Raw genomic sequence first — 18,561 nt, forward strand, 5'->3', positions numbered from 1 at the left:
CCTCAGTTTCAGTATGTGCAAATCGCCATCCCCGAACCCCAAATCCCAGCACTCCACCCCTCCCCTCACACAGCTGCTCTTTGCTAGGGCTTCCTCCACACCGTCTCACATAAGTATTCTTTCAGACTGTTGGATCGTGGAGGGCCTTGTAGGACAGGCTTTAGACGACTAGGGGCTAAGGGGGACAAACCCTGTAGGGTGTTTTGTTTTGTTTTGTTTTGTTTTGTTTTGTTTTGTTTTGTTGAGACGGAGTCTTGCTCTGTCGCCCGGACTGGAGTGCAGTGGCGGGATCTCAACTCACTGCAAGCTCCGCCTCCCGGGTTTACGCCATTCTCCTGCCTCAGCCTCCGAAGTAGCTGGGACTACAGGCGCCCGCCACCTCGCCCGGCTAGTTTTTTGTATTTTTAGTAGAGACGGGGTTTCACCGTGTTAGCCAGGATGGTCTCGATCTCCTGACCTCGTGATCCACCTGTCTCGGCCTCCCAAAGTGCTGGGATTACAGGCTTGAGCCACCGCGCCCGGCCTCCCTGTAGGGTTTTAAGTAGGAGAATGTCTCGGTCAAATTTTCATTTGTGAAAAAGTACCACAGCTGCTATGTCAAGGCTGGATTATAGGATTTCAAAGGTGAGGCAAGGAGAATAGTAGAATAATCATAATAGTTTTTTATGTGCCAAGCATCATTCTAAATGTCTTACATATACTAACTTATTTAAACCTCACAGCAACCCTGTGAAGTAAATAGTACTATCATCCCCATTTTAAAGTTGGAGAAACTGAGACACAGCAAAATTAATTAACTTGGTCAAGGTCACACACCTAACAACTGGCAAAACTGAAATTTAAACACAAGCAGTCTATCTGCAGAGATAGGTATCTATTAACCAAGACATTATATTGTCTCCTGGTTAAGGTGCTGAGAAGATATGAAAGTGAGATCATGGGGTACTGGAAGACGGAGTAGATTCAAGTTATTGATTGATCGATCGATTGAGACTAAGTCTTGATCCGTCACCCAGGCTGGAGTGCAGTGGCACAACCTCGGCTCACTGAAACCTCTGCCTCCCTGGTTTGAGCGATTCTCGTGCCTCAGCCCCCTGAGTAGCTGGGTTTACAGGTGCATGCCAACCATGCCCAACTAATTTTTGTATTTTAGTAGAGACAGGATTTTGCCATGTTGGCCAGGCTGATCTCAAACTCCTGATCTCAAGTGATCTTCCTGCCCTGGCATCCCAAAGTGCTAGGATTACAGGCATGAGCCACCTTGCCTGGCTAGATTCAAGTGATTTTGAAGGAGGCAGAATAGGCAAACCTTGGGGCCTAGAGTAGAAGATGAGAGAGAGGGAGGAATTGGGAAGAGGCCCCTTGTCCAGGCTGGCTGATTCAAAAAGGGTAGTAGCAGGATGAAAAGTGGCTGGCACAGTGTATCCAGACTAAACTCAGAAGGTTGCCTTAGGTGGGACATGGGCTACATCTCAGTGTTTAAGACAAGTGTAGGCCTGGCTGGGCTTGTGGTCTGGCTTGAGGACAGTCTGTGAGGGTCAGCTTTGTGCTGGGAATCGGAAGAGAAACATGTAGGGGATCCCAGGTCCTGGAGTCGAGTAAGAAGTAAGAAGTAACACTATTTGACATCTCCCCTCCTATTATCCTGCAGACAAATGCAGCCCAAACTACCTGGGCAGTGACCGGTACAACACATGGAGGATGGAACCTTACAACAGCAGCTGCTGTAACAAGTATACCACCTACCTTCCTCGGCTGCCTAAGGTATCTACTGCACCCTGCACAGATGCCTGGGGACTGGGACACGCATACTCCACCACCTCCCAAACCACAGTGACTGATATTTCACTATTAGGTCATCATTGCTTTCCCAACAAATGCCCCAGGTCTCTTCCCCATCTGTGAAACTAGAGTTTGTATTTTTTTTTTTTTTTTTTTTTTTTTTTTTTAGATAGAGTCTCACTCTATCACCCAGGCTGGAGTGCAGTGGCACAATCTTGGCTCACTGCAACCTCTGCCTCCTGGGTTCAAGCAATTCTGCTGCCTCAGACTCCCGAGCAGCTGGGATTATAGGCGTGTGCCATCACACCTGGCTAATTTTTGTATTTTTAGTAGAGTTGGGGATGTTGCCATGTTGGCCAGGCTGGTCTCAAGTGGTCCACCTGCATCGGCCTCCTAAAGTGCTGGGATTACCTGCATGAGCCACTGCGTCTGGCCGGCTTTGAATTTTTTTAGTTGAAAAAGGAACCCAGAAGTGGGGCTGTGCTGGCCCCCTGGTTCTCAGTCTCTGGGGACTGGGTGCCCTGGGCCCCAATCCCTGGCTGGGCTCTGTAGGGACATGGCTGGTGTGCACTCCATGATATGCTACTTTTCCGAAGCTTGCCAGCTGACCCCTCCCCATATAGTCTGGCCCCTGTGATACTGGGGCTAGCCAAAGAGTCAGTGATACACTGCATCTCCCTGCTCCACCTTCTCCTCCTTTGTGATGTGAGCACAGACGGGAGGAAGACCAAGGCTACTCAGTAGCAGTGCAGATACAGGAGAGTCTTCCAAGGACGTAGGAGAAGGTCCAGCCATGGCCACAGACTCAAGGGCACCTGAGAGGACCCAAAACCAGAGCCGGGGCTCTTAACTGCAGGCTGATGGCTGACCCTGGGTTGACGAACCCTTTTGAATTATAACTTCCTCAAGAATCAGAATCTTTCACGAGTTCTTCACGGAATGGGCAAGCAATATTGAAAACCCCCCATTAGAGAGACACCCAGACACAGCTAAACAGAGTCAGCTAGACAAAGAGGGGTAAGATCAAAGGCAAACGCCGAGACAGGATTGTCACAGGCCCAGGAGCCAAACCCCATGCACCTTCAGCTCTCCCCACCCCACCCCACCCCTGTAGGCAGCGTAAACGCGTTGCCCGGCGACAGCCGCAAACACTCAGAGTCCTGGAGAGGTGGGGAGCTGCTGAAGGGCGGGAGAAGGCGCGGCGTGGCGATAGGTCTGGGTGTTCTGGGAGGACCCCTAAAAGGGAGCAGCTCTGCCAGGTCAGAGCTTGAGGTAGCATGTGTGCCACTTCCAGGAGGCCGGCATGGAGACAGCAGTTCGAGGAATGCCCTTGGAATGCCCTCCTAAGCCGGAGCGGCTCAATGCCTACGGTAAAGAGTGGTAGTGGGGCGTTGGAAAGAACGCCTTCCAGGAGGCCGGGGGGAGGGCGGGATGGGGACCTGAAGGATGGGTAGGAGGCCGAGGGTCCTGGAGAGGGTGGAACCCTGAATCTATCCGTCCCTGCTTTTGTCTCCGCCTCACTCTGTGACCCGGCCTCTTCCCATCCCTGTGCATCTGTCTTGGGGTCTCCTGCGCTGGGGACCCGCGGGCGCAGAGCGCGAAGTGATGGTGAACATGCTGAACTCACTGTCGCGGAACCAGCAGCTGCCGCGGATCACGCCCCGATGCGGGTGCGTGGACCCGCTGCCCGGCCGCTTGCCCTTCCAAGGTTACGAAAGTGCTTGCTCGGGCCGCCACTACTGTCTGCGTGGGATGGACTACTACGCCAGCGGGGCGCCCTGCACCGACCGCCGCCTGCGGCCTTGGTGCCGAGAGCTACCGACTGTAAGGTTCGCAGGGCTCCGCCCGCCTCAGCCGGGCTCCACCCCACACAAGCCCCGCCCCAGAACCCCGCCCGCTTCCAGCCCGGCCCGCCTCCGTGCCGGCCCCCAGCCTGCTCTAGCACTGCGCCGCAGGCTCTCGAGGCCGCGCCGTGTCCCGCCCTCGGGCTCCAAGGCCTGAACTAACAACTGAGGCCGGAGAACCAGCACGAAGGTTACGTCCCCGACCCCTGTCCCGCTCAAACTGGGCTCAAGGTCAGCCTGGCCTCTCTATGTGCTCTGGAGGTCCCGCCGGAGGGTTTTTGAGGAAGAAACCCCGCACATCAGTGGCATCCTCTTCCCACATCTCGTCGGCCCTGCCCCCTTCCCTGGACACCTGGCCCTAGAGACGCAGGTTCTAGCCTGTGGAGTGTCTTGCGTTCTCAGAAAAATGTCCTCTCTTGCTGGGCCCCCGTCACCGTCGGTAGTGGGTGCGGTCATTCGCGGGGGCTACGTGAGCCAGGAAATGGTGACCACTTTACCAGAATGGCTCTGGCCTCCTCGGATCCCGCACCACCTGCGGAGGTAGGCACTCTCCCGTGTTATTGCTAAGAAAACTGGGGTCCGAGCGCACAGCTGGAGCCCAGACTGCAGCGCGGCATTCGTCCTGCACCCGGCGGCAGCCAAGCCTGGGAGAACTTTGTCCGCGGTAGCCCAGAGAGCTGTGCAGTGGGGGTCCATAGTGATCCCCCGCCCCTCTCCAGGCCGAGAGAGCCTGATTCATTGTGCAAGACTGAGTCTTACCCCTCTCAAAGGCATACGGGAGTGGGAAAGTGTCAGCCTCTAGGAAGCTCAGAAACGATGCCTCATCCTAGTGCTGGAGAAATTGCTGTTCAGTGGCGGGGATCCGGTGGTTCCAGGTCCTTAACGATCGGAGCCCGACCCTCCCCAGGGACCAGCGCTCTTCTCTGAACGGCAGAAATGAGGCCTTACCGGGAGGGAGACTTCCAAGGGGGGTTCCCGAGTCGGTGCTGCAGTGGGGGTTTTGAAGGGTGAGAAAGGAGAGAAAGATTTCCGAGCCTTGAGACGGACACCTTAAGTGCCGCCCAAGGGCTTGATCTAAGTCGGGGATGAGAGTCAAAAGGCCCAACCCCTCCCTGCTCGTGGCTTCCTTCTTCTCCAGTTGTGTACCTCCCTACGAGCACCGGCCCGGAATGCAGTGTGCTGTTACAACTCCCCCGCCGTCATACTACCCATATCCGAACCTTAGGTAAGTCTAACGGGCACACACTCATTTGCACACGCACCCTGGAGTCTTGGTGAGGCGGGGCTGGGGGAGGATGGCTCGTAGATGGGATGAGAACACCCCGCTGCGGTGCACTGACAGGCAGATACCACCAGGGGGAGCTAGTGCCATGGCGCAGTCAAAGGTGGTAAGGACAGAGGACCTTAGGACACAGCTGGGAGGCCTGTATTGAAGGGTTACAGGTTGGCAGTGGGCTTACAGCCAAAGGCGTTGGGTTTAGAGCTTGAAGTAACGAGTAAGAAGTCGATGTTACGGAGGAAATATTGGGTATCAGCAACTTAACAGTAGAACCTAAAGTCAGGAGGTCAGTATTGGAACCCAAGTTCAGTGCTCTAGGCAAAGTGTAGGGATAAGGTTAGCATCGCAAACTGGAGTCAGATATTCACTTTGACACATGAGGATCCAAAAGGGCTGACCCATCTCTTCCTGTAGATGGGACACAAGTCACTTCAAGAAGTCTGGTGGTCCCCAGAGAAACAACTATGTTATCCATCCTGAGTTTGTGTCTGAGACCTATCCTGACTATCGTTGCTGGTAGAGCCTGGGCTTGCTGGGCCACGGGGACAGAGCAATAAATAAACTCTTCACCCCCAAAGCCTGCCTCCTGTGTCCTTACCCAGCAGAATCTGGAAGTGAAGGGCCAGTCACTCGGGCCTCTACCAAACCCCTTCAACTGAGATGCAATTTTTCTCAAAGTCACCCTTCCCTGAGCCCTTCCAACCCCATCATCTCAGTATGTCCCTGAGTGCCCTCCTGACACAGAACAGTAGCCCTATATCCAGCTGCTGTCCTCCTCCCCTGCATCCCAGAGCCCAAACGAATGGGTCCACCCTGCAATGCAGGCAGGAGCCATCTACTTCCCACCCCACGAAGACCCTCCAGCTAACATTTCTTCAGTATGCCCCCAAACTTAGATGCCCTCCCACTCATCAAAGGACCCAGGATCCTTCCTTCCACAGTCAAAGCCGTATCCCTACACCCAAAGCTCTTGATCTCTGCTTCCAGGAGTCCCTATCACAGCCTTCCAAAAGCCTCTCTGTGCTCAGACACCCTTGCTGCAAAGGTGTGTCCCCCATTCCAAGTCCAACTGGTGAAAACATAATTTTGAAGGGTCTCATGACCACGAAATTTCAAGTTGCAAAACAAAGCCCTGTTTCTCTGCCCCTCAGGGAGCGAGAAGGGCCATTCTAAAATCTCTGGGATCTTCAGTATTTTCCTTTCTGCATCAATTGATATGAAACTAGCTGGGTCCAGTGGCTCACACCTGTAATCCCAGCACTGTGGGAGGCCAAGGCAGGAGGATCACTTGTGCCCAGGAATTCGATAACAGCCTGGGGCAACATAAGGAGACCCCTTCTCTACAAAAAATGTAAAAATTAGCAGGGTATGGTGGCACGTACATGTGGTCCCAGTTACTCAGGAGGCTGAGGTAGGAGGGGATAGCTTGAACCAAGGACACTGAGGCTGCAGCGAGCTATGTTCACGCCACTGCACTCCAGCCTGGGCGACAGAGCGAGACCCTCTCTCAAAAAAATAAAATACGACCCAACGTGGTGGCCCATGCTTGTAATCCCAGCACTTTGGGAGGCCAAGGCAGGTAGATCACCCGAGGTCAGGAGTTTGAGACCAGCCTGACCAACATGGTGAAACTAAACTTTACTAAAAATGCAAAATTAGCTGGGTGTGGTGGCACGTGCCTGTAATCCCAGCTACTTGGGAGGCTGAGGCAGGAGAATTGCTTGAACCCGGAAGGCGGAGGTTACAGTGAGCCGAGATCGTGCCATTGCACTACAGTCTGGGCAACAAGAACGAAACTCAAAAATAAATAAATATAAAAATAAAATAAAAAAGAAATAAAACCTCAGAGTCTTGCCCAGCCCCCGGGGAGAAGGGCATGGCGGGGCACGCCCACTTTCCCGCAGCTTGGGCGTTTCTAACTAAAGGCTGTAACTTAGGAGGAGGGGCTGGACCCTATAAATAACTAGTCTGGGGGTATCGGTCGGGGAGGCGAGTGACATTGCAAAACACCGAGCAGAAACCGGTCTTCTCAGTCCCTGACCTCGGACACCGCTGGTTTGGTGGGAACCGACAGCTTGGGCTCCCGGCAGGTTGGAACTACAGCTCCCTCCGTGGGGCCCTTGATTGGAAGCACCCTGCATTGGGCGCTAAGATAATCGCGGAATTCCGCCACCACTTTTCCATATGGAAAACTGAGGGTTTGTGAGAGCGTTATACCGATATGGCCTCCACCTGCCCAAATCAGGAAAAAAGGAATTCCAATGGCCAGCCCTACTCCTTTACCCTGCAGCTCTCTCCCTCTCATTCTCATTTCAAACCTAGCCTAGAGGTGCAAGAACCCCAACCTCCCGCAGCTGCTCCTTTCTGCAGAACTACATGTCCCAGCAGGCCTGGGGTCGAGCCCAGCCCGCTTGCGGTTAAGCAGTGGCCCAGCAGGGGCGGGCCCGCCGGCGGGAGTCGGAGACTCGGGACGCAGGACTGAGCAAGCCCGAAATGCCAGGGGCAAAGCACAGAGCAGTGGCAGGAAGGTGGGGCTGCGGGGCGGGGCCTCAGGTCCGCCTGATAACCTGGGAGGAGGGGTCGAACGTCAAGGGCAGGGCTGGACTCTGAGGCCCGAGGCGAGACTGGATGACTGGGGCGTGGCCGAGGAGCCCCAGGGCGGGGCCCAAGGAGGGGCTCAGCTGTACTCTGCCAGGCAGAGCCCTGCGCGGCGCGGTGGCAGCTTCACTCTGGTTCAAGCGCAGGGGATCGGCGGGAAGCTCCTTCACCCCCGGTTCTGCCGGGCTGTAACTGCAATGGGTGAGCCCAGCGGGAGGGCTGTGGGAGGCGAGGGGCTGCTGAAGGAGCACGATTCCTGAACTTTCGCTCCCACCGATGAATGGGTGGAGCGAGCCTGAACACCTGGGCCCATTCCACGGCCGCATTCCCGCCAGGCGACAGGTCCCTTGACCTCGGTCGGCCCCTCGGACAGTATAGCCTTCGGGCGGGGTGCTCGGGTGGCTGTGCAGTATTCCAGGCTGTGTAAGCAGTCACTCGATCCCCGCGGATCCCGTCGCCGGGCAGGAGAGGGAGATGGGCCGGATCGAGTTGCCTTTGATATTTCCATCCCCCCCGGGAACGTGTTCAACTAACGATACTACTTGGAATGGGTTCCCCTCAGCCGAGCTGGGCGTGGCCCTCCCCCCTTAGACCAGACTAGCCGTGGCAGCCAAGACTGAGGTTGAGGGTCCAGTGGGGAAAGGCTCAGCGGGCAGAGCCCAGGGAGGCCCACCCTGCAGACTCCACCTGCTAGCACTAGCCTTGGGTTGACTAGATGGCGGAGGCAGCAGATTAGAGGTCTCTAGCACCACTGTTAACACCGGAACCACAGACTTCCCCAAAGTCCCGGTACCAGATGCCATTAAAATTGCCCTCTCTGCTGCCCCTAAGAGGCTCTCGTGGTCGGCATGGAGCAAGCAGCAGCACCAGCCCTTAGAAAGACAGGCCTCACCATGCCATGTCCATCTGATGGAAGCCGGTCCCACCAGCTCAGCCCCAGGGCTCCCTTCTGCTACTGCATTCAGGCAGCCAGTTCAGATCATTATCTCCCATCTCCTAAAACTTAACACTGTGGGGAGCTGAGCTGGGATTTTAGATCCAGGCAGCCTTGCTACCTGGCTAACTTCAGACAAGTTCCTTTCTCTGTTTGGGCCACGTTTCCTCATCTGTAAAATGGACACTGTAGCTATGTCTGCTGTTCCACATTGTTGATAGAACTGGATGCTATGGTGGCATTTGGGACACTATCATGGTGCCTGGGGCGGGTGGGTTCCCAGGCCTGTGGGCTTCTGTCTTTCATCAAAGAACGTCAGATTCCGGAAAATTAAGATTCTCAAAACCTAACTATTGGAAAGGCTTTTGAATCCACCTTGGTGGCCTCTTCCTGCCTCCAGGGCTCATGAGATAGGCTGACTTCATATGAAAGTTTTGAGGATGAGGAAGTCTCTCTCCTCTTCAGATACTGACCCCCTCTCTCCTTATTTCCTTGGTGCCCAGAATGGGGCTTTGGTTATCTTGAATGAATGAATATAAACTCACAGGTGTGATCTGAACCACCTAAGGCCTTCTTTGGGTTCTGCTCAGCTTGAGGGCATCAGCTAAAGGCCACTGGCTACATTTTCCAGGAGGGGTTTTCTAAGCTGTATCTATATAGGAATGGGGAGGAAAGCTAAGTCATTGTAGACTGAGAGAAAGGGAATAAGAGTCTGTTCCAGACAAGCTTAGGCATCTAGGGGCAGAGGGCACTGAGAATGAGGCCCTGAGCTAGCACCATGTGGGGAGTGCCTATGGGAGGAGCTGTGTATTGACATGTAGGATCAAATTCTGCTCTACACCTTACATTCTTGCATGGGGGAAGTGAAAAACCTGAGTAGTTCCGGCATCTCCTTGGAAGTCCCTGGGGACTTAGAGACAGACACTGGCATCTGGGAGGAGGCTAATTATTATTTGCCAGTCTCTTTCTCTTCCTCTGAGCTGGAGCAGTTGGGCAACCAACTGTCTGGCTGTGTGTATGCAAGTGTGTGCACCTGGGTGGTGCTATTTCTTTGTTGGACTCTGCTCTGAAGCCTGGGACAGGAACGGTCAGTGGCCTTGAGTGGCAGAGTAGGACACAATTCTTCCCCTGAGCCTGTGTTTCCCTGCAGTCATATCTGTTGTTGTTGTTGTTGTTGTTGTCGTTGTTTTGTCACCCAGGATGGAGTGCAGTGGCACAATCTCGGCTTACTGCAGCCTCGACCTCCTGGGCTCAAGTGATCCTCCCACCTCAGCCCCCCCAAGTAGCTGGGACTACAGGTGCGCAACACCATGCCTGGCTATTTTTATTTTTTTTATTTTTGGTAGAGACAGGGTTTCACCATGTTGCCCAGGCTGGTCTCAAACTCCTGAGCTCAAGCGATCAGCCCTCCTTGGCCTCCCAAAGTGCTAGGATTACAGGCACGAGGACCGTGCATGGCCTCATATCTGGATGTTTAGCATATAGTATGTCAGAGTTTATATGTGTTAGTGGTAGTGGTAGGTGTCCGATCCCTGGAGAGCAGGTAGGTGGAGGAGGTGCATTGGCCGAAGCTAGGTGGGTGAAATCTCCTGCAGCAGGTGGCCTAAAGGATTTAGGGTGGGGAAGGAATGAGCTTGGTAATCACAAGATAGGCCTGGCTAGAAATGGAATCAGAACAGTAGCTGAGAACACATCATGCCTCCAATGGAAAGCACTTTTAAATTTCATCATGGAAGTAATGAGCAGCTCTCGAAGCTAGGGATAGACATAGTTTGACAAGTGCTGTAGAAAGATCACTGTGGTTGCCGTGATCAGAAGGCACTGGTGAGAAAGAAGTTAGAGGCAGAGGCCGGGCGCGGTGGCTCAAGCCTGTAATCCCAGCACTTGGGGAGGCCGAGACGGGTGGATCACGAGGTCAGGAGATCGAGACCATCCTGGTGAACACGGTGAAATCCCGTCTCTACTAAAAAATACAAAAAACTAGCTGGGCGAGGTGGCGGGCGCCTGTAGTCCCAGCCACTCGGGAGGCTGAGGCAGGAGAATGGCGCGAACCCGAGAGGCGGAGCTTGCAGTGAGCTGAGATCCCACCATTGCACTCCAGCCTGGACGACAGAGCGAGACTCCGTCTCAAAAAAAAAAAGAAGTTAGAGGCAGAGAGGCCTATTGGGGAAAGCGTTCAGTAATACAGGGGAAAAGTGACAGCGCCCAAACTATGACAGAAACAGAGCTAGGAAGTAGCTGGCCCACAGATGTGGTGCCAGGAGCAGAGCAGGAAGGCAGGCAGGGAAATGGATTTGGTGATGAATGGCTGACAGCAGGGTGAGTTTGAGGGCAAAGAGAAGCAGATGTGAGAAACAACTGGCCCCCATGCCAGGCTCCTGCCCCAGGCCCTAATGTCTGAACCCAACTCTACCTCCCTCCAAACCAGGCCCTGGGACTAAGTCTGGCTTTGGGTGTCTTCTTTAATCTCCAGATTTCATCAGGCTTTTGACTCAGGATAAAAACACATCCTTGAGCTGTTCTCCCTTCCTTCCTCCTCTCCCCGCTCTGGGGACAGGGAAGCTAGCCTACCATCCTGTTAAAAGTCTCAAGGGGAACCAGGCGAGGTGGCTAACACCTGTAATCCCAGCAATTATGGAGGCAAGTGGATCACTTGAGGTCATGAGTTCGAGGCCAGCCTGACCACCATGGGGAAACCCCGTCTCTAATAAAAATACAAAAATTAGCTGGGTGTGGTGGTGTGCGCCTTTAATCCCAGCTACTCGGGAGGCTGAGGCAGGAGAATCACTTGAACCCAAGAGGCAGAGGTTACAGTGAGCTGAGATCACACCACTGCACTCCAGTCTGGGTGATAGAGGGAGACACCATCTCAAAAAAAAAAAAAGTCTCAAGGAGCTGGCTGGACAATCCACCCTCTCCCACCCCAGCCATCCACACCTCTAGGAGAGCAGGACTTCTCTAGCTCCTTCCCCGTCTCTTCAGCCCAAAAGGCCCCATGTGTGATCCAGGGAGGCCTGGCTTATCCAGTGATCCTGGAAAGCTTCCTGACCCTCTCAGGGTTCTTTTCTCCACTGGGAAAATAAGGATGCGTGCCATCTCCCAGTCGCATGCACCACCCCCCAGTCACAGACTCCTAATTTGGGCAAGCATTAGGACCCATGAGAAAGGGTGAGTTAGACACAGATTGTCCTGGTAAAGGTCTCACCTTTGAAACTCGTCAAACCCTCAGGTTCCAGTATTCACCTTCCCAAAGTATACACCTCCTTGTAGCTTGCAGCAGCAAATGGAAATATCATGGGATGAGAAAGCTCAGTTCTGTCTCTCTCTCCTCCTTCCAGAGCAGGTTGAGATGAGCTCAGTCAGATAGTCCCACGGCCCGCTCCTTTCTTAGCAGCCCACTAATGCTCCAGAATCCTCAGGAGAAGAGCCAGGCCTACCCCCGCCGCCGCCGGTCTGGCTGCTACGCAGGCCATCAGAACCCCGAGGCCATCGCAGCCGCAGCTATGTACACCTTCCTGCCCGACAACTTCTCGCCTGCCAAGCCCAAGCCTTCCAAAGAACTGAAACCGCTGCTGGGCTCTGCGGTTCTGGGGCTGCTGCTTGTGCTGGCCGCGGTGGTTGCCTGGTGCTACTACAGCGTCTCCCTACGCAAGGCGGAGCGACTTCGCGCGGAGCTGCTGGACCTCAACGCTGGCGGATTCTCCATCCGCAACCAGAAGGCAGAGCAGGTCTTCCGCCTGGCCTTCCGTTCCGGCGCGCTGGACCTCGACTCCTGCAGTCGCGATGGCGCACTGCTGGGCTGCTCACTCACGGCCGATGGGCGGCCGCTGCACTTCTTCATCCAGACCGTGCGGCCCAAGGACACAGTGATGTGCTACCGTGTGCGCTGGGAAGAGGCGGCGCCGGGCCGGGCCGTGGAGCACGCCATGTTCTTGGGCGACGCAGCGGCCCACTGGTATGGTGGCGCCGAGATGAGGACGCAACACTGGCCCATCCGCCTGGAAGGCCAGCAGGAGCCCCAGCCCTTCGTCACAAGCGATGTCTACTCCTCCGATGCCGCGTTTGGGGGCATCCTCGAGCGCTACTGGCTATCTTCGCGCGCGGCCGCCATCAAAGTCAACGACTCAGTGCCCTTCCACCTGGGCTGGAACAGCACGGAGCGCTCGCTGCGGCTTCAGGCGCGCTACCACGACACGCCCTACAAGCCACCCACCGGCAGCGCCGCAGCACCAGAGCTGAGCTACCGAGTGTGCGTGGGCTCGGACGTCACCTCCATCCACAAGTACATGGTTCGCCGCTACTTCAACAAGCCGTCGAGGGTGCCAGCACCCGAGGCCTTCCGAGACCCTATTTGGTCCACGTGGGCGCTGTACGGGCGCGCCGTGGACGAGGACAAGGTGCTGCGTTTTGCCCAACAGATCCGCCAGCACCACTTCAACAGCAGCCACCTGGAAATCGACGACATGTACACACCTGCTTATGGCGACTTCGACTTCGACGAGATCAAATTCCCCAACGTCAGTGACATGTTCCGCCGCCTGCGCGACGCCGGCTTCCGTGTCACGCTCTGGGTGCACCCGTTTGTCAACTACAACTCGTCGCGCTTCGGCGAGGGCGTGGAGCGCGAGCTGTTCGTGCGCGAACCCACGGGCCGGTTACCCGCGCTGGTGCGCTGGTGGAACGGCATCGGCGCGGTGCTCGACTTCACGCACCCAAAAGCCCGCGACTGGTTCCAGGGACACCTGCGGAGGCTGCGCTCTCGCTACTCCGTGGCTTCCTTCAAGTTTGACGCGGGTGAGGTCAGCTACCTGCCGCGGGACTTCAGCACCTACCGGCCCCTACCGGACCCCAGCGTCTGGAGCCGGCGCTACACTGAGATGGCGCTACCCTTCTTCTCGCTGGCAGAGGTGCGCGTGGGCTACCAGTCACAGAACATCTCCTGCTTCTTTCGCCTGGTTGATCGCGACTCTGTGTGGGGCTACGACCTGGGGCTGCGCTCACTCATCCCTGCGGTGCTCACCGTCAGCATGCTGGGCTACCCATTCATCCTACCCGATATGGTGGGCGGCAACGCCGTGCCCCAGCGTACAGCCGGCGGCGATGTGCCCGAGCGCGAGCTCTACATTCGCTGGCTGGAAGTGGCCGCTTTTATGCCAGCCATGCAGTTCTCTATCCCGCCCTGGCGCTACGACGCGGAAGTGGTGGCCATCGCGCAGAAGTTCGCCGCCCTGCGGGCCTCGCTTGTGGCGCCGCTGTTGCTTGAGCTGGCGGGCGAGGTCACCGACACGGGTGACCCCATCGTGCGCCCCCTTTGGTGGATTGCGCCCGGCGATGAGACAGCTCACCGCATAGACTCTCAGTTCCTTATTGGGGACACGCTGCTTGTGGCCCCGGTGCTGGAGCCGGGCAAGCAGGAGCGTGACGTCTATTTGCCCGCCGGCAAGTGGCGCAGCTACAAGGGTGAGCTTTTCGACAAGACGCCGGTGCTGCTCACCGATTACCCGGTCGACCTGGATGAGATCGCCTACTTTACCTGGGCATCCTGACCCAGCCCAGGGCCCAGTAACCGCACAGCTCCCAGCCTTCATGCAGACCTCGAACCTTCCGTCACACCCGCACCATGTGCTCCCAGGAACCTCCACCTCTATGCCACCCATTAAATGGTTGTTGACCTAAATGTGCTGGAACCAGCTGCTGAGGGTGGGGTCTGGGGAGGGGGCACTGAAGCAATCTCCTGCTCCAACGCACAGTCCTGACTGTGCCCTTTCCACCCCCACACTCACACCAGTCTGCAGAAACCTCTTCCCTGGGGTGGAAGCCAGAGAGCTTAGAGGAAAAACGTCAGCTCTGTTCCTGTTATACATGCTTGAGGTTTCAAAGCACAAAGAGAAACCTCTCCATCCTTCCTTTGGTGGCCATCTTTTTCCATCTGAAGTGGGGACTTGATCTTATTTAAGGTCCCCAAATAGCCCCCACCACACTTAGAAAGTGTGCTTCCTTAGTGTTAGAAGCCAGGCCCTGAGTCCCCAGTACTCACCTGAACTGTGGCTGATTTGGTCCCAGTCCATCTGGGGAGAAGGTGTTTGGCTAACTGACAAGGAGGCAAGAGATCCCCTCCCAGGGAACAGGAGGACTGGGCTTAGCACAGAGCCATCATCATGTTCCTTATTTGTGAAGAGACTTCTAACACTGCACTCACCCATTTGTGTACATACATGGCCTCAGCCCTGGGCCAGATGTGCCTGATGGAAACAGACTTGCAGGGCCATGCAGGCCAGACTTTGTGCCTTAACTCAAGTGTGTGTGAGTGTGTGTGTGTGTGTGTGTGTGTGTGTGTGTTTGTGGGGGAAAGGGGGAGAGAGAGAGTGAGAGAAAGAGAGAGACACAAATCATGGGTCCCTGATCTATGAAATGAACACAACCTTTCTGAGGCTGGATAAACTGGAGGGGGAGCATGGAGCAAATTTGAGGCTCTGACTGCTGAGCCAGCCTCCTCCCAGGTGGTTTCCCTGGGACTCTAGTAGGAAATAAATAGCCCTTTTAAGATTCCTCAGCTGCCTCACTCCCTGCACATGTGCCTGGGGTGTGGTCTAGAAGGGAGTGATGTTCTTATTCTGATGGTCTGTGCTTCTGAACACAGGCTACATGCACATGCTGACAACTACCAATAAACAGATGGGAAGCTCTTTCATCTCAGCCATTTTCTTTCTCTCTTTTTTTTCCCCAAGATGGAGTCTTGCTCTGTCACCCAGGTTGGAGTGCAGTGGCACAATCTCAGCTGACTGCAACCTCCCCATCCTAGGTTCAAGCGATTCTCCTGCCTCAGCCTCCTGAGTAGCTGAGATTACAGGCGTGCATCACTATGCCTGGCTTTTTGTATTTTTTAATAGATGGGGTTTCACCATGTTGGCCAGGCTGGTCTCAAACTCCTGACCTCGTGATCCACCCACCTTGGCCTCCCGAATTGTTGGGATTATAGGCATAAGCCACCACACCAGCCATTTCTCTTTCTAAGAAGAGCAACCTCAGTCGGAGTGAGTTTTTTCTGACTTTGCAGCTGAGTCTGGAGAAAAGTGGCATGCCAGAGAGGGTAAGTGGGAAACAGGGTGAACTTTAGCTTCTATCAACAGCTCTTGTAGCAAAACCAGTCCCCTACCCCCTAAAGAATGCAGCCCTTTCCCTACCTGATATGCTTTGGCTGTGTCCCCACCTAAAACTCATCTTGAATTGTAGCTCCCATAATTGCCATGTGTTGTGGGAAGGACCCAGTGGGAGACAATTGAAATATGGGAGCAGTTTCCACCATACTGTTCTGGTAGTAGTGAATAGGTATCATGAGATCTGATGATTTTTAAGGGTTTTCTCCTTTCGCTTGGCTCTCATTCTCTCTTGTCTGCCGCCGTGTAAGACGTGCCTTTCTGTCATGATTGTGAGGCCTCCCCAGCCATGTGGAACTTTGAGTTCAGTAAACCTCTTTTTCTTTATAATTACCCAGTCTTGGTTATGTCTTTATCAGCACTGTGAAAATGAACTAATACTGTAAATTGATACCAGTAGAGTGGGGCGCTGCTGTAAATACCCGAAAATGTGGAAGCAACTTTGGAACTGGGTAACAAACAGAGGTTGGAACTGTTTGGAGGGATCAGAAGACAGGAAAATGTGGGAAAGTTTGGAACTTCCTAGAGACTTGTTAAATGGCTTTGACCAAAATTCTGATAATGATATGGACATGAAATCCAGGCTGAGGTGGTCTCAGATAGAGATGAGGAACTTGTTTGATACTGGAGTACAGGTGACTCTTGCTATGTTTTAGCAAAAAGACTGGCTGCATTTTGCCCCTGCCCTAGAGATTTGTGGAACTTTGAACTTGAGGGAGATGATTTAGGGTATCTGGCAGAAGAAGTTTCTAAGCAGTAAAGTATTCATGAATTGACTTGGGTGCTGTTAAAAGCATTCAGTTTTAAAAGGGAAACAGAGCATAAAAGTTTGGAAAATTTGCAGCCTGACGATGAGACAGAAAGAAAAACCCATTTTCTGAGGATAAATTCAAGCCTGCTGCAGAAATTTGCATAAGTAACAAGGAGCCAAATGTTAATCACCAAGACATGGGGAAAATGTCTGCAGGGCATGTCAGAGACCTTTGCAGCAGTGCCTCCCATCACAAGCCTGGAGGCCTAGGAGGAAAAAATGGTTTCATGGGCCAGGCTCAGGGTCCCCCTGCTGTGTGCAGCCCAGGGACTTGTTACCCTGCATCCCAGCTGCTCTAGCCATGGCTAAAAGGGGCCAAGGTACAGCTCAGGCCTTGGCTTCAGAGGGTGCAAGCCCCAAGCCTTGGCATCTTCCATGTAGTGTTGAGCCTGTGGGTGCACAGAAGTCAAGAACTGAGGTTTGGGAACCTCTGCCTAGATTTCAGAGAATGTATGGAAATGAATGGATGTACAGGCAGAAGTTTGCTACAGGAGTGGGGCCCTCATGGAGAACCTCTGTTAAGACAATGTGGGAGGGGAAGGCCCCACGCAGAGACCCCACTGGGACACTGCCTAGTAGAGCTGTGAGAAGAGGGCCACCATCCTCCAGACATCAGAATGGTGTATCCACTGACAGCTTGCACAACGCACCTGGAAAAGCTGTAGACACTCAATGCCAGCCTGTAAAAGCAGCCAAGAAGTAGGCTGTACCCTGCAATGCCACAGGGGTGGAGCTGCCCAAGACCATAAGAACCCACCTTCTACATCAGTGTGACCTGGATGTGAGACATGGAGTCAAAGGAAATCATTTTGGAGCTTTAAGATTTAACTGCCCTGCTGGATTTTGGACCTGCACGGGGCCATTAGCCCCTTTGTTTTGGCCAACTTCTCCCACTTGAAATGGGTGTATTTATCCAATGCCTGTACCTCCATTGTATCTAGGAAGTAACTAACTTGCCTTCGATTTTACAGGCTCATAGGCGGAAGGGACTTGCCTTGTTTCAGATGAGACTTTGGACTGTGGACTTTTGAGTTAATGCTGAAATGAGTTAAGACTTTGGGAGACTGTTGGGAAGGCATGACTGATTTTTAAATGAGAGGACATGAGATTTGAGAGGGGCCAGGGAGAGAATGATATGGTTTGGCTGTGTCCCCACCCACATCTCACCTTAAACTGTAGCTCCCATAATTGTGGGAGGGACCTGGTGGGAGATAATTGAATCATGGGGGCAGTTTCTCCCATACTGTTCTGGTGGTAGTGAATAAGTCTCACAAGATCTGATGGTTTTATAAGGGGTTTCCCCTTTAGCTTGGCTCTCATTCTCTCTTGCCTGCTGCCATGTTAGATGTGCCTTTCGCCTTCCACCATGATTGTGAGGCCTCCCCAGCCACATGGAACTGTGAGTTCATTAAACCTCTTTTTCTATATAAATTACCCAGTCTCAGGCATGTCTTTACCAGCAGTGTGAAAACAGATTAATACACCACTCCTCTACCTTCTTTATTTTCTCAGTGTGGAAAATGCCTGATGAAAGCTTTGGGGCCCTCACAGATGCACAAGTCAAGTGCTGATTCTATCACTCATCTACCAGCTCTGTGACCTTGAACAAGCTGCTTAACCTTGCTGAGCCTCTGTTTTCTCATATGTAAAATGATGATAATAATGCCTACCTCCCCAGGTTGTTGTAAGAATTATAAGCACAAATGTATGTAAAGTGCCTGGCACAAAGTGGGTGCTCAATAAAAGGTAGCTATTATAATACTATTTATTGTTTTCTTGATTAAAAACAAGGATCCTTCTAGAACCCAGCTCAGCCTAGATGGCTTTCTCTGGGCCTGCCTGTGACACCCCCTCCCCGGCCCTCTGCACATAGCACCCAGTTGAGCTCTGAGTTTGTGACCCAAAGGACACTGTAGTCCAGGAGAAAGGCAAAAAGAGAGATACCTAAGGTGGGATGTCAGGAGCCAGGATTTCTGGGTCCCTGGGAGATGGAAAGTGAATATAGTTTCTCTCCTTTTCATCAGGTGTCTACCATCTACCAATTGATACTTGCTGATAAGCCTCCCCAGGCCCTGGTGTCCAGCCATGTGCTCTAGAGTAAGTATAGAAAGAGAACCCCAGGCTGGGCCCTGGAAAGTTCCTTAAATGGCTAGAGA

At 53.7% G+C, this 18,561-nt stretch overlaps 2 protein-coding genes across 2 annotated transcripts in view; both read left to right on the forward strand.

Moving 5' to 3' along the window:
- Window positions 1-18,146, forward strand: part of C16H9orf24 (chromosome 16 C9orf24 homolog) — a 31,771-nt gene extending 13,625 nt beyond the window's left edge. Inside the window, exons 3-7 of the mRNA XM_030919418.1 lie at window positions 1,652-1,764; window positions 3,077-3,152; window positions 3,377-3,606; window positions 4,765-4,851; window positions 17,918-18,146. Of these exons, the coding sequence (XP_030775278.1) occupies window positions 1,652-1,764; window positions 3,077-3,152; window positions 3,377-3,606; window positions 4,765-4,851 (506 nt within the window). The 3' untranslated portion in view covers window positions 17,918-18,146. The remainder of the gene's footprint in view (window positions 1-1,651; window positions 1,765-3,076; window positions 3,153-3,376; window positions 3,607-4,764; window positions 4,852-17,917) is intronic.
- Window positions 7,511-15,924, forward strand: MYORG (myogenesis regulating glycosidase (putative)). Its single transcript, XM_010385773.2, has 2 exons — window positions 7,511-7,704; window positions 11,776-15,924. The coding sequence occupies exon 2, from the start codon at window positions 11,839-11,841 to the stop codon at window positions 13,981-13,983; it is 2,145 nt and encodes a 714-aa protein (XP_010384075.1). The 5' UTR covers window positions 7,511-7,704; window positions 11,776-11,838; the 3' UTR covers window positions 13,984-15,924.
- Window positions 18,147-18,561: the final 415 nt, after the last annotated feature.

Source organism: Rhinopithecus roxellana, chromosome 16 (genome assembly GCF_007565055.1).
Source record: "Rhinopithecus roxellana isolate Shanxi Qingling chromosome 16, ASM756505v1, whole genome shotgun sequence".
Taxonomy (NCBI): Eukaryota; Metazoa; Chordata; class Mammalia; order Primates; family Cercopithecidae; genus Rhinopithecus; species Rhinopithecus roxellana.

Excerpts from the sequence above, each read along its gene's own strand:
- MYORG (XM_010385773.2), top strand. The coding sequence starts at position 11,839 with ATGCTCCAGAATCCTCAGGAGAAGAGCCAGGCCTACCCCCGCCGCCGC.